The sequence below is a fragment of the Phoca vitulina genome, unplaced genomic scaffold (genome assembly GCF_004348235.1).
Source record: "Phoca vitulina isolate PV1807 unplaced genomic scaffold, GSC_HSeal_1.0 scaffold30, whole genome shotgun sequence".
Lineage (NCBI taxonomy): Eukaryota > Metazoa > Chordata > Mammalia > Carnivora > Phocidae > Phoca > Phoca vitulina.
Window position 1 is genome coordinate 23,452,973 of NW_022589733.1, and position 14,560 is coordinate 23,467,532.

Here is a 14,560-nt window from a genome sequence, read left to right on the forward strand (position 1 = left end):
TCAGAGGTAATAAGCAACAAAATCATCTTGTCCTTTTCCTGTCTGTCCTCTGGCTGATAATACTTAATGAAATGATTCAAAGGCAAGTCACCAAAAAAAAAAGAGGTAAAGTAACTTTAAGAGTAGATAATCTAGAACAATCTACCATCATAAGCTGAGTAGGCACTGAACTTTTGGGAAGAAGCTCAATTTAAAAAAGAAACACCAAATCACTGGTCATGTTTACCCTTTAAGTAATAGACTAGGACCTTTAATACAGAGCACTTTAAACATCATTAAGTGTAGCTTTTTAGAAGCAGGATAAAATGACTAAATCCGTATCTGGAATACATAAGCTATTCAAGAAATATTTGCCAAATAAGCCTCAGCATTTAACACTTTTGGTAAACACATCAGATTCTATGCTAAATTATAAAAAAAGCAAACAGGATTATTATCCTTGAACAATGTACAAAAGCACTGAGAATATGATACACATACAAAAAATTAATTAGTCTAAATTCCTTACTCAGGCAAGAGGTGTATACACAGATGAACACCATCTGTCAAAAATACCTTCAGTGTCTACTAACTGCCTAATAACCAGAAGGATGCTAGGCTCACTACCTCCATCAGAGGGAAGGTCAGCTAAATCTTGGTAAAACAGTTTCTGTGACTATGGTGGTGTGCTTCAGGGCAGAACTTTGGAACCAGATGGTCTGGGACTTAAGTGTCTGACCAAATTTCTTTCACAAATTCTCTGTGACCCAGTTCCCTGAAGTGTACATGGGGTAAGGGCAGTCTCACTGGGAACGTTATGCATTGATATTATATTATTTGCAGTGCTTAGAACAGTGCTTGGAACAAAGTAAATACTAAATGCTAACTGGTTGTAAATACTAAATGCTATTTAGTAAATACTAAATGCTAAATGCAAATAGGTTGCTTTATGATTGAGTTAATACCGACAGCACATGTTTCTGAGGGCCCAAATCAGCACTTTTTAAGTATTCCAGACTTTAGCTTCAGCAGCAATGGATAATTTCTCACAAGCTCAAACCCATCTCAGTCTGACAAGTATCCACCTGTATATTGCAGTCTTTCTACTCCCTGCCCCAAGAGGTGATTTTCAAAACGGAAAGTTTTGGAAAATGAGTAAAAGAGCAAATAATAAAAATCACCCATAATCCTAGGAGTATCCCAGAATAGTCACATTAACATTTCGTTCTATCTACTTCCAGTATTTTTACTTTCTAGTTTTTGTATGTAATTTTATTTTAGAGAACTGCATCATTCTATAAAAAATTTTTTCAAATAAGCAGTGTACCCTAAAATTTTTTTCATATCAGTATTTTTCACTCAAAATTTTTATTTATTATGGAAATTTTTAAACAGGTACATAAGAGAGAATAGAATAGTATAATTAATGAACCTATATGTGCCCATCACTCAGCTTCAACAAAGGTCAACCCATGGCCAGTCTTATTTATATCCCACTTCTCCAAAATAATATTAGTTTCTTGATATATTCAAATAGCTAGTTAGTATTCAAATTTCTCCATTGTCTCAATATTTTTATTACTTTTTAAAGATTTGAGAGTGTGTGCACGCACACAGGCGAGGGGGGCAGAGGGAGTGGGAGAGACCGTCTTTTTTTTTTTTTTTTTTAAAGGTTTTATTTGAGACAGAGAGAGAGAGCTAGAGAGAGCTAGAGAGCGAGAGAGAATACAAGCAGGGGAGAGGGAGCCCAATGAGGAACTCGATCCCAGGACCCTGGGATCATGAGCTGAGCCAAAGGCAGACATTCAACCGACTGAGCCACCCAGGCGCCCAGGAGAGAGTCTTAAGCAGACTCCACACTCTGTGTGCAGCCCGGTGCAGGGCTCGATCTCACCACCTTGAGATCATGACCTGAGCCAAAACCAACAGTCAGATGCTTAACTAACTGTGTCATGTCCATCTCAATATTTTTAAAGTTGATTTGTTTAGATCAGGATCTAACAAGACCCATACATTGCATTTAGTATATGGAAAACATTTTTAGTGACTGCATATTTTATGACCATACCCCATATTGATGGATATTTAGGTTGTACTTTTGCTATCACAAATTGTACTGTAGTGAATATTGTGGGTTTATCTTTGTGTGTTGGCCAAATGCAGCCATAGTTTAAATTCATAAGTGCAGGATGAAATTTTGATAGTCAGTGAGGATGAGTAACAGGCATGTCTAAGAAAGGAAAAAGAGTTGGAGAAAGGCAGAAATGGGATAGAATTCTAGAATCCTAGACACACCTTCATTTTAGTAAGGAAACAGCATTAGTTAAGTGGCTGCACAGACTTTAGCAGATACTGGCAAGACCTGAACTAAAAATAAAAGGCAGGACCAAGTCTCTGAGTAATTTGGAGACTTAGATATTGGTCTTAAATTCAAGGCTAGACTTCAGACTTTATCCACTTGGTAATAAAAAGTCATCAAAGATTGTAAGGGAAAAGACTTCATCAAGGTTGTGTCTTGGCTGCTTAATGAGATGACTCTATAAAGGCCAAGTTTTACAGGAAAAACAATGAAATGTATTAAGAAAACTAGTGAACTAGTTTAGACTATCACCACAAAAAAAGGGATACACAAGTAAAAAGAGAACTTAGCACTCAAATGAAAGTGGTTTTTTGTCCACAAAAATTGAGATGTTACACTCAAGTTGCTAGAACCAGCCCATTAGCCATTAATAGAAATACTGAGGTTGGGAAGGTTAGTGATGTGGCTGTGGGTATTGGCGAGCTTCAACTTTAGATTTGTACAAGTGAAGTATTGGTAGAACGTTTAAGTAGTTCCATAAATATTCAATAAAATGTCTAGCAAAAAGCTCAGAAAAGATCACTTCTGGGGAAAAAAAGAAAAAAAAAAAAGATCACTTCTGAAGCTACTTTTGCAGCTACCTGGAGATACTGATTAAAGCCACTGAAGTAGGGTAAATAACCAAGAAAAACAATGTAACGGGGAAAGGAGGGCAAAACTTTTGAAGAAACTAGAACATTCTTTTGGAAAGCTCTGTGGTCTTGGAGCCACATCTCCCTCCTGCCAACTTTTATAGTAACGAGGGTGAACTAGGGTAATAAAAGGATTACTCACTGGTTTCCAAATTCTGATGCTACAAAAAGGAAGCCTGTTTTAAGCACACACATGGCAGCAGCAACAGGCACAGTATCAAAATACTTGAGCCGGATCTCAGTAACCTGGAAGGGGGGGAAAAAAAAAAGATTCTACCATGTAGGCAAGTGAAGCTAGGCCACAGAAGGTAGCCCAGTATTTTAAGATAGCAGAAGCAGAAGAGCAAATAAAGTATCGTCCTAGACCAGCCTATCTGTTCACATACTGTCTACATACTTCCTATAGCTGCTTCTGTGACACAACGACAGAGCTGTATAGTTGAGACAGAGATTATATGGCCCATAAAAGCTGAAAATGTTTACTACTGGACCTTTCCAAAAAAATTTGCCAACTCCTGAGCTAAACAGGTATCTAAAAAATTGCTCAGTTGTTCACAGAGCTCCTCCATAGGATGAAAACAGTAACAGATCATGGGTATTACCAGTTTTCAGCAGAATCAATAGTTTTTTCTTATTACTCACTAGAAGTGGAATTACTCAGTCTCATACATGAGACTCACACCAGAAATCTCTTAACCAGAGAAAACCTACATTCATATATCAGTTGCAAATTTTAAAAGCTTTAACACCTTAGAGAGCCACTTTTTAAGACATTATTTCCATTTTATTAACTTGTAAAGTATTAATTGTCCTATCTCAGAGTAGTTTTAATGAGAAGATGGTTTATAAAACCAGTTTGTAAACCTTAAATGTACACATAAATATCAGTCTTTAAAATAAGATTATTTAAATATATCCAAACTAGAATACCACAGGACATTTTATCAAACCAGACTAAACCTAACAAAAGTGTTTTTTCATTTTTTCCCTCTCCATCCATGGTCTGCTTACCATATCTTCATCTGTCTCCAAAGTGATCTTGAAGATATCGCCCTGCTCAGTTTGGGCCAAAAAGAAGAACATCGATTTGGTCTTATGGGTGGCAGAGCAAACAAAAATCATTCCTCTTTCAGGGTCATCCAGGTCATTCTAGCAAAGTCAAATACAGAACCGACAACTCAGAAATGAGTACTTCTTATTTAGGGAATGTAGCACCTTACCAACAGGGATCATACAGGTCACCCACCCAAGGCCTAGAGGTACCTGCAGTCTCTGTATATAAGGTTTGACCCAGAGCAGCCTGTTAGCCAAAAAATAAAATGCAATAGCCAAAAATTCTTGTCTACTATAAATGTGACAAAGCCTGTGTATAAAAAACAGCCACAGGGCGCCTGTGTGGTTCAGTTGGTTAAGTGTCTGCCTTCGGCTCAGGTCATGATCTCAGGGTCCTGGGATCAAGCCCCATGTCAGGCTCTCTGCTCAGCGGGGAGCCAGCTTCTCCCTCTCCCTCTGCCTGCCACTCTGCCTGCTTGTGTGCGCGCTCTCTCAAATAAATAGACTCTAAAAAAAAAAGGGGGGGCGCCTCGGTGGCTCAGTCGGTTAAGCGTCTGCGTTCGGCTCAGGTCATGATCCCAGGGTCCTGGGATCGAGCCCCGCATCAGGCTCCCTGCTCAGCAGGGAGCCTGCTTCTCCCTCTCCTCCCAGCTCGTTTCTCTCTAGGTATCTCTGTCTCGCTGTCTCTCAAGTAAATAAATAAATAAATAAAAAGCCACAATTTCACTCTACATTCTGATCCAATGAGTACGAAAAAAACTTTCTCCAGAGAAAAATGTCAAAGAAAAGATGTGAAATTTAAAAGAGTCATCATTTCAGACTATAAATAAAAGTCTTACATGTCCATGATACTATCATCCAAACTATCCTTCATTAGCCTTGTTCCACATCATCTTCCTTAACTCCTACAAGGCAGCTCCTGAACTATGATTTTCGGTTTGTTTTTTTTTTTACATTTCCAACATTTTGTATTTCTCCCACTGACTTAGCTCTTTGAGGGCAAAACATGTTTTATACTTTTTTGTAGTCCCAAAGCCAAGTACAGCTCCTGCAGCTCCCTCCTGCTTGTGTGTGCACGCTCTCTCTCTCTCCCCCACCCCTGACAAAGTCTTTAAGAAAAAAAAAAAAAGAAAGAAAACCCAAATGCAGTAAAACATTAAATTGGCGAATCTTCTTTCTGTAGGTAAAAGGCAAACAGGAATTCGTCAATCAATGTCTGACGAACCAAAGTGAATTACTTCCCACCTCTTACCAAGAATTTCACTTGATAGATTTCTTCTCAGATTTTCTAAAATTTATGGAATCTTACCCAGATATCATATTATTAGATCAACTAAGTAAGACCTAAAAGGTTCAACCCCAGGAGCTATAAATTAATATTGAAAATATATAAAACGAGGGGTGAAAGAAGAGACTGAGGAAGCAGGGATGAAACAAGATTAGCTGAAACTAGATATACAGTTCATTAACTTTGCATGTGCTTAATAATGTCCACTGTTAAGATTAAAATCAATAAAACACCATTTTCAGGGCGCCTGGGTGGCTCAGTCGTTAAGCGTCTGCCTTCGGCTCAGGTCATGATCCCAGGGTCCTGGGATCGAGCTCCGCATCGGGCTCCCTGCTCAGTGGGAAGCCTGCTTCTCCCTCTCCCGCTCCCCCTGCTTGTGCTCCCTCTCTGGCTGTGTCTCTCTCCGTCAAATAAATAAATAAAAAAAATCTTAAAAAAAAAAACACCATTTTCAACCACTAATGTAGTAACTAAACTGAGGGGAAAAGCACTATGTGAAAAGATGTTAGGGAAAAGAATATTTACCAACTCAAAATTCACCCCATCTGCTTCCACACCAATTACAAAAAGGAAAAGGTACCTTCACAATTAAGAAGCACAGGCAGTAATCAATTTAACATCACCAACGAGACAAACCAACATTCTGTGCCCCTAATGTGATAGAGTGGGAAATGTCACCCCTTATGTAATGATTCTATCAAAAATATTAACATGGATATAATCATATGGAAAAATATGATGGGACAAACTCCAAGAAAATTAGCCTAGACTTTGAAAAAAAAGTCAAAAAAAACACAAAAGTAAACAAAGGTGAGACAAAATATTCTAAAGGGCAGTAAAAGATAAAAGGGAACTTTTGGGGACAATGAGAGAACTGGTATATGAACTGTACATAATAAGATAATTGTATTACACAAAACAGTACATTTCTTGGGCATGGTATTGGTAGTGTGGTTATGTAGGAGGAAAATTTCTTTTCAGCAGCTACATCTTACGAGATTCTTAGAGTGTCACGATAACTGCAACTTATTTTCAAAAGGTTTGTCTAATAGATATATCATAAGAAAAAACACCCAATGGACACCTGGGTGGCGTAGTCAGTTAAGCATCTGCCTTCGGCTCAGGTCAGGATCCCAGGGTCCTGGGATCGAGTCCCGCATCGGGCTCCTTGCTCAGCGGGGAGCCTGCTTCTCCCTCTGCCTGCAGCTCCCCTCTGCTTATGGGCGCTCTTGCTCTCTCTCTCTCCCCACCCCTGACAAAGTCTTTAAAAAAGAAAACCCAAATGCAGTAAAACATTAAATTGGTGAATCTTCTGTATGTAAAAGGCAAACAGGAATTCACTGTTCTATTCTTTAAAATTTCTTGTATGTTGCGGGGCGCCTGGGTGGCTCAGATGGTTAAGCCTCTGCCTTCGGCTCAGCTCATGATCCCAGGGTCCTGGGATCGAGCCCCGCATCGGGCTCCCTGCTCTGCGGGGTGTCTGCTTCTCCCCCTCCTTCCTGCTCGAGCTCTCTCTCACTATCTCTCTCTCAAATAAATAAATAAAATATTAAAAAAAAAATAAAATAAAATAAAATTTCTTGTATGTTGGAATAGGGGAAAAAAAGACAAACAATGGAAAACAATATATCTCCAATAAATATGTCTGGCTTCTTCAAACTAGAAACTTACAGGAATTTCAAACTGATCGTCCACAGATTCTTCTGAAATGGAAACTGTTTTTTAATTCCCTTTCTCAAAGAATTTGTTTTGCTTTCACTAAAATACCAGCTTTATTAAACACAACATTTACAAAGAAACTAAAACCTCACAGCAAATAAACTAAGAGACTACACTGTAATTACAAAAAATAAATTAACTTCACAAACACCAGTATCTTTTCTTATGGCAAAGAGTTTTACCCGTCTCCTGGGAATTGGACAGCGGATATCCGGTTGGTCACCAAAGTTCTTGTAGGTGATATAGTTTTCAGAGCAGATTAATACTCCACTTGGACCATCTGACCCTCCGGGAACTATCAGAAAAAAACAGAACTTAGCAATGATTTAACATAACCATGAATTACAATTTAGCTTTTAATTCCTTCTCTCCTTCAGCATAATTTGGATGAAGGTGTAAGTGCCTGAGACTGAGAAACATTCAAAGTGTTTCTTTTCCCTGATACTAGCATAAGACAAGGATGGAATGCAGTTTGGGTAGCCTTAGCCTGTCCAGATATCTGATAATGCATCTAAAATTTTTAGCTCTGAGCCCAAAACTCAGTTCTCATCTTTAGCCCTATAACCCAACTGCATACTAGACGCTCTTACATGGATATTCCACAAGCAGCTTAAAAGTACATTGTATTCATAAACAAACTCAAGTTCCTCCCCAAATCTGTTCCACCTCCTGAGTCCTCCATCTCAGAGAACACCACAACCAACCAATAGACCAAACCAGAAACTTGGGTGTCACTCTTCAATTCTCTCTCTCTCCCCTCATAGCTCTATTTATTCTACCTTCTTAGCAGTGCTCGTGCTGCTTATCTCTTGGGTTTGTGAAACAGCTTCCTAATCTGGCTTATAGTCTTATCCTCTATTCAATTAGCCAAAATGTAAGCATGTATCTAAAATGTTCATCTTTAACAGGTTATTATTCCCCTGCTTAAAATCCTTCAATCACAACAAAAAATAAATAAAATAAAATCCTTCAGAAGCTACCTCCCCACCACAGCCCTTTAGTTGTACCCCAGCCCTTTTAGTTCTATCGATCCAATCACAATGAGCTTCTAGTTCTTTGAATAAACCACGTTTTCTTTGCACGTGGGCCTTTGTGCATCTCGTTCTCCTTATCCACAAAAGAAACCCCTTCCTCCACCCCCCTCATACATAACTAACTAGTCCTTAGGTCTCAGCATAGAGCTCTTCTCCAGAAAGATTTCTCTAACATATTCCTTTTCTTTCCCTGGGTTAGAGACCTCGCCTCATGACGATTTTCTAACTGTAAACATCTCTGAACGCCTACAAAAATCTTACTTAGCTATGATGCATTTAAAGCAGACTTCAATTTCTTAAAATTTTAGGTTTTGGTATTTATAACCATAACCAACATATAGATTTTTGTTACTAACCTTCCCCAGTTTCGATACTTAAGTTACACCAGGCTCATAAAGTGGTACAATTGCTTTTTTTTTTTAATTTATTGTTATGTTAATCCCCATACATTACATCATTAGTTTTAGATATAGTGTTCCATGATTCATTGTTTGTGAGGTACAATTGCTTTTATATTTTTCCTATCTCTGCAGAAATTTAAGATCCCTGAAAATTCTGGACCTTAAATCTTTTGGGGGAGGATTTTTGACTACTGCTCCGATTCCTTTAATGGATGCTAGTCTATTCAGGTTCTTAATTTCTTAAAGGGTCAATTTTGGGAACTGTTTTCAAAAATATTTATATTTTGCCCAAGTTTTCAAATTCATTTCATCTTTTCAAAGAATTGGGTTTTAATTTTTTTAATGACAGTGAAAGACTATCTACAGTAAAAAATATCAGAGCACCTAACAGTAGTCAATATTCCAAGCTGAGTGCTCTCCCCATCCTTTCTTCTCTGCCCCCATTAGAAGAGTCAACCACTACATGAACTTTTTTAACTTCGCCAAACCATAGACAAGGTAGTTAGATTTACTACAAATGAATTAGAGTTTCCAAACTCTATTAAGTAAACTCTCCTAGGTTTGCGTATAAAATGGGCCAAGCAAAAAGGTACAGAATAGCTCTGAGAAAAAAGTACCTGTAGGGGCACCTGGGTGGATCAGTCAGTTAAGCCTCTGCCTTTAGCTCAGGTCATGATCCTGGGGTCCTGGGATCAAGCCCCACGTTGGGCTCCCTGCTCAGTGGGGAGTCTGCTTCTCCCGCTCTCTCTCCCCACCCACCACTCCTGCTCTTGCTCTCCGCCCCCCCAAATGAATAAAATCTTAAAAGAAAAAAAGTACCTGTAATAAGAAAGTTGCCATGTTCCTCCAAAGGTTCACTGTATTTTCGGACCACATGATTTAAACCAAGGTCTAACTCATAGAAGGTAAGAGTCTGCTGGGTATTAGCTGCTGCTTCCCCTGTTGGATCATTGTCTGCTTCCTATAGAGAAGGACATTGGCACAAACACGGTATCAGGATCCCTCCATCTTACAAATGGGGAAGCAAAGGTCCCCAACAGTTTACCAAAGCTCACACTACTAGGTAATGGCAGAGCTGGAACAAGAACCTGGGTCTCCTATTTCTGGTACCAGGGTTCCCTCTACTGAAAACTAATGCCTTTCATTCAAGGCAAAGAATGGTATGCCCCATCCTTCACCACCTCCCTGCAAAAAAAATCCCACATACAGTTTTACCTCCTTTTTCAGACAGCTCTTCCCCCAAAATGCCCTGTCTTTATAGGGAGATTGCTCAAATCAGGGTAAGGTGCTATTATACAGTTAGTTAAGCTGTGAAACATTCCAAAGAATCTTAGTAAGACATTTGGAAAACAGAAGATTTGTGAGCAGGAGAGCTGTAAGACATACACAAAGAAGAAAATAATGAGGAAAGCACTGAGGTGAATGAAAGAAACCATCGTGTGGGGGGAGAGGGGGAGAAGGAAGAAGGGAGAGAGAGGAAGAGAGGAAAAAGTCAATGAGCCCCCATTACCTCATAATCCATTTCCAGACAAGCAAACATTGGATTTTCAAATCCCACATCTACTCCGACCACATGATATACTAAAGTGTTCGCTTTGTGGGCCTCTAGGGGAGATGAAATGGTAAGCCGGGCTGCAGCATCTCTGTTCAAGATATATACCAATTTCTGTTTTTCAATGGCACCTATAGATAAAGGAGACAAAACAAATAAAATTTCCAGAAAATGAAAAGAAGGGCTTATAGAACAGCCAGACTCACATCACAATTGTTTCTTTAATATCATTAATAGCCAGCATTAACTCTACAAGTGTATTAACTTAGGATTTTGCTCTTAGTAAAACAGTCAACAGAATTTTACTCCCCGCCTTTCTAATAGGGATCTTAATATCCCACTAACTCTTCAAAACTTCTTAGCGTGCCCTAGATTTAATGATACTGGGAAACAAAACGATAATTCATAAAATTGCCAGCTTTATTCTCTGAATTAAATCTAATGATTTTGTGACTTGTCAGAAAGAGTTGCCTTCTGGAGGCCTGATCAGATACACAGAATTTTCTTCAAGAAATTTATCAGAGAAGAGACATGAATGTGAATCATCACTTCAGGCTGATGAAAGCAATCATATTCACTGCCTAATTATGTACAATCATTTCATCGTGGGCTTTTTGCTACACATGTAGAAATGGGAAAAACACCTAATCCAACCTGACAGGAAACAGAAAAGGTATGTTAAGACTATTCCCATTGTTTTAAAAGGAAAAGCAACTTTAAACCATGGCATTAATCCAAATATGATCCAAACTTTACCCAGGTAAGGAACTTACTGGCACACTGCCAAGAGCACAGCACTGTTACCCTAAATTGAGAATCTTAAGTCTCGGAGGTACACTTAATAGAGCAAGTCACTTACTAATCATAACAGCTCGCCCTTTGGGATCCACAGCTAAGAACTGGCCTGGAACAATGCGACGGCATCCACTCTTGCCAAAGGTTTCTTGGTGAATTTTCTCAAACATATTTTTAGATGGCTGGTATTCCAAGATAACAATCCGACCCGAGTCACTGCCAACCACAATGTAGTCTTTGGTGCCACCAGTCAGCCTAAAGGCCATGAGTGACCGGATAACACCAAATACTTCCACAGTGAGAAGAGTGTGTACTTTGCCAGTGTTGGGGTCAGGGCGAAGCAGCTCCAGTATCTTCCCACGGGAAACAACAATTTCCTGCTGTTTAGTTCCTAGATCACCAGAACAATAAAGATCACCAACAATCAGAACTAGTTCAAAAAGTAACCTGGATGGATCAAAATACCACTCAAGATAAATACAATTAAGTTGGGTGTTCAATACTTTAAGTTTTTTTATTCTATTTCATTCCTAGAATTGATATTTAACAGAAGTGGTAGCAAAGAAAAACTTTTTAAAAATGGTCACATGGGGCACCTGGGTGGCTCAGTCGTTAAGCATCTGCCTTTGGCTCAGGTCATGATCCCACGGTCAGGATCCCTGCTCAGCCGGGAGTTTGCTTCTCCCTCTCTAGGCCCCTCCTCCTGCTTGTGTGCACGCACGTGCACTCTCTCTCAAACAAAATCTTAAAAAAAAAATGCTCAACATAGCTACTTTTTAAAAACCTTTTTATTTTTCTAAAATTTGCCATCAATCTGCATAATTGGGAGTTGTCTACAAATGGTTATTAACATATGATGTTTAGCTTCATAAAATTAAGTACTTCCAAAGGCTCTTTCTAGCTCATCTTGAATGCTATTATACTAGAAAATCATTATTAACTTTTCGTGCAGTTTGATGGATTATCTCAAACAACTTCTAAAGCTGCTACCTAATATATACCATTTATTTCTAAACTCAATCCTGGCAGACTTCACTTGCTTTCATAACTATTAAGGGTTAAGCCTCTGCCTTATCAAATCAAAACACATTTTAACAGCCAATTTGCTCCCATCTCTCCCTGCCTGCTATATAATTCCACTTGGATGTGTTGTCATCAATTTTTAAATGAATGTTTAAAATAACTAAACTCCTTCCCAAATTCCCTCTCTAGTCCCAACTAACCTGCTATCAATGTTACTGCCATTTTCTCCACCGCCCAGGCTCATATTCTTCTCTATCTGTCCCCACTTTCCTACTACAGGTCTTCACTATCTAATGCCTAAACGCCTTCCTCGCCTATCGGATATCCCACTCCTATCCACCCCAATCCATTCTCATTTGCTCATGGCCACCATTTATCAGGCCACCTTACTTCCCAAAGGTCCTCTCGGGGTCAGATAAGACCAAGTACTTCAAATGGCTTTGGAGAATGTAAAGCGTTATATAAATGATGTTGTCTAATGATTTAGAAATTTTTTTTCTATTATTTCAGGGAAAAAGTTTGAATCTGATAAAGGAATTTGAGGCATGAAACTAGTTAATCTCGAAAATGTTAAATTCAGAAAGATAGTAACTGGAAATCTTACCAGAAAAGTTGCCATGAATGGCAAAGCTGATGCCTGTGGCTCGCTGCAATGTCAGGTTGTATAGGAACATGATGGCAGCAACACTGAGATACTCACAACTCCACAGTCAGGCCTCAGTTATCACGAGACAAAACAAGCTCTAAGAGCACATAAAAGAAAAATATCAGCTGGAAAACTTACTTTACAGACATTTCTGTACAGGAACTTCTGGCTGAAGGCAGAACCCATACAGTAAGGCTTATTGATGAACAACGTATTTATAACTAGAGAGCATTCTATATGCCATGAACTATGCTGTATACTTTGCCTCTAATCCCTCAAGAAACCTATAAATAACTCATTATACTAATTATATAGATGAAGAAATCGAGGTTGAGAAATTAAATCACCTGCCTGAGATCAGTAACAAGTGGTAAAAACATTGGGATCTGTACCATTAACACACTGTTTGCCTTTACTGTCACAGAAACTAAGCAGCTCTACACGTACTTGTATTTGCCCAGGCTATACACACACATGGTTCAGAATTCTTTAAAAGCACAGCAAAAAGCTCCTTCCATCCATTCCCCAGCCATCCAGTTCTCTTCCCTGGGGGAAGCAGTTTTACTAAGTTATATTATGTCCTTCCAGATAGTTGCTGCACGTACAAGCAAAGATATGTTAATACTAGATATTCTCCCCTTTTCAACTAATGGGTACTGTATATTATACACTCACTCACATTATCCTGCAACTTACTTTTCATTACTTTACCTTGAAGATAGCAATAAACAAAGGGCTTTCTCATTTTCATTTTCCAGCCACGGAGTATTCCACTGAATTGGGTATATAAGGATTCATTTAGCCAATACCCTATTGATTAACATTTAAGTTTCCAATCTCTTGCTCTTATGAGTATTGCTGCAAAGAAAACACCTCCTACTGGGGCACCTGGATGGCTCAGTTGGAGGAGTGTGGAACTCTTGATCTTGGGGTCCTGAGTTCAAGTCCCACATGGGATGTAGAGATTATTTAAGTAAAAAAAAAAACTTTAATTTTTAACATGGGCCTTGAACTCACGACCCTGAGATCAAGATCTGAGCTGACATCAAGAATCAAACACTTAACCAACTGAGCCACCCAGGTGCCCCAACAAAAACTTAAATAAAAAGAGAGAAAAGAAAACCCCTCCTACATAGGCCATTTATACACGTAAGACTGTATCTTTAAAAGCAATCCCTAGAGGGACGCCTGGGTGGCTCAGTCAGTTAAGCGTCTGCCTTCCACTCAGGTCATGATCCCAGGGTCCTGGGATTGAGTCCTGCATCGGGCTCCCTGCTCACCAGGGAGCCTACTTCTCCCTCTTCCTGTGCTTGCTTGCTTGCTCTTGCTCTCTCTCTCTCTGACAAATAAATAAAATCTTTAAAAAAATTAATCCCTAGAAATGAAATTGTCGGATTGAGGGATTCATACATTTGTAATTTTGACACATATTGCCAGAGTACCTTTCAAAGAAACTCTACCATCTATATCCCCAGAAATGCATGAGTCCCTATTTCCCCACAACCAGAACTTTGCTAATCTAACAGATAAAACTGGTAACTTAAGCGTAGTTTCCATTTGTTTCTCTTATCTAGCTCAATATTTAACAATTAGAATTTAAAATTTAAATCTACTCACCATAAAAAACGAAAACTCAATTCCTACCATTTCAGGAGGACTCTAAAGAAGTATAGTCACATAAAGGATTCTTTTCATTAGATAAGACTGAAAACTGCAAACTGATGTGCCTTTACCATAAAATTACCCAGAACTACAACTATAAAATTACTGCCAGAAAAGTTTTTTCAATTATTCAGAAATCTTGAAAAATCCAAAGTAACCACTGTGTAATTAACACAAAAATGTGATTTTGTTAAATGAGAAAAGAGAATTATGAGTAAATGACCTCATAAATAATAGTTACCCAGCTTTTGCCCAGCCCAGAAATGGTTAAAAGAGGAAAAGATCGAACCCTCCACTCTGGAAACGGGTCCCAAGAGATATAAATTTTCCTTCTTGAAACTAAGGAACATCTTTAACTCTATCCTAAGATGGGAGGGAAGAAGGAAAAGCTCTGAGGTGAAAAAAGAAGGGAGTGGG

General features: G+C 38.8%; 1 protein-coding gene and 2 non-coding genes across 3 annotated transcripts in view; all 3 read right to left on the reverse strand.

The window, feature by feature from the left end:
• SF3B3 (splicing factor 3b subunit 3) overlaps positions 1 to 14,560 on the reverse strand; it is a 43,463-nt gene that overhangs the window by 27,427 nt on the left and 1,476 nt on the right. Inside the window, exons 2-8 of the mRNA XM_032424231.1 lie at positions 12,440 to 12,578; positions 10,877 to 11,203; positions 9,976 to 10,148; positions 9,285 to 9,426; positions 7,213 to 7,325; positions 3,982 to 4,119; positions 3,113 to 3,216 (exon numbers count right to left, since the gene is read on the reverse strand). Of these exons, the coding sequence (XP_032280122.1) occupies positions 3,113 to 3,216; positions 3,982 to 4,119; positions 7,213 to 7,325; positions 9,285 to 9,426; positions 9,976 to 10,148; positions 10,877 to 11,203; positions 12,440 to 12,509 (1,067 nt within the window). The 5' untranslated portion in view covers positions 12,510 to 12,578. The remainder of the gene's footprint in view (positions 1 to 3,112; positions 3,217 to 3,981; positions 4,120 to 7,212; positions 7,326 to 9,284; positions 9,427 to 9,975; positions 10,149 to 10,876; positions 11,204 to 12,439; positions 12,579 to 14,560) is intronic.
• Positions 4,755 to 4,846, reverse strand: LOC116644795. Its single transcript, XR_004301831.1, has one exon. It is a non-coding gene; the product is annotated as a small nucleolar RNA SNORD111 (small nucleolar RNA).
• On the reverse strand, positions 10,496 to 10,575 carry LOC116644794. Its single transcript, XR_004301830.1, has one exon. It is a non-coding gene; the product is annotated as a small nucleolar RNA SNORD111 (small nucleolar RNA).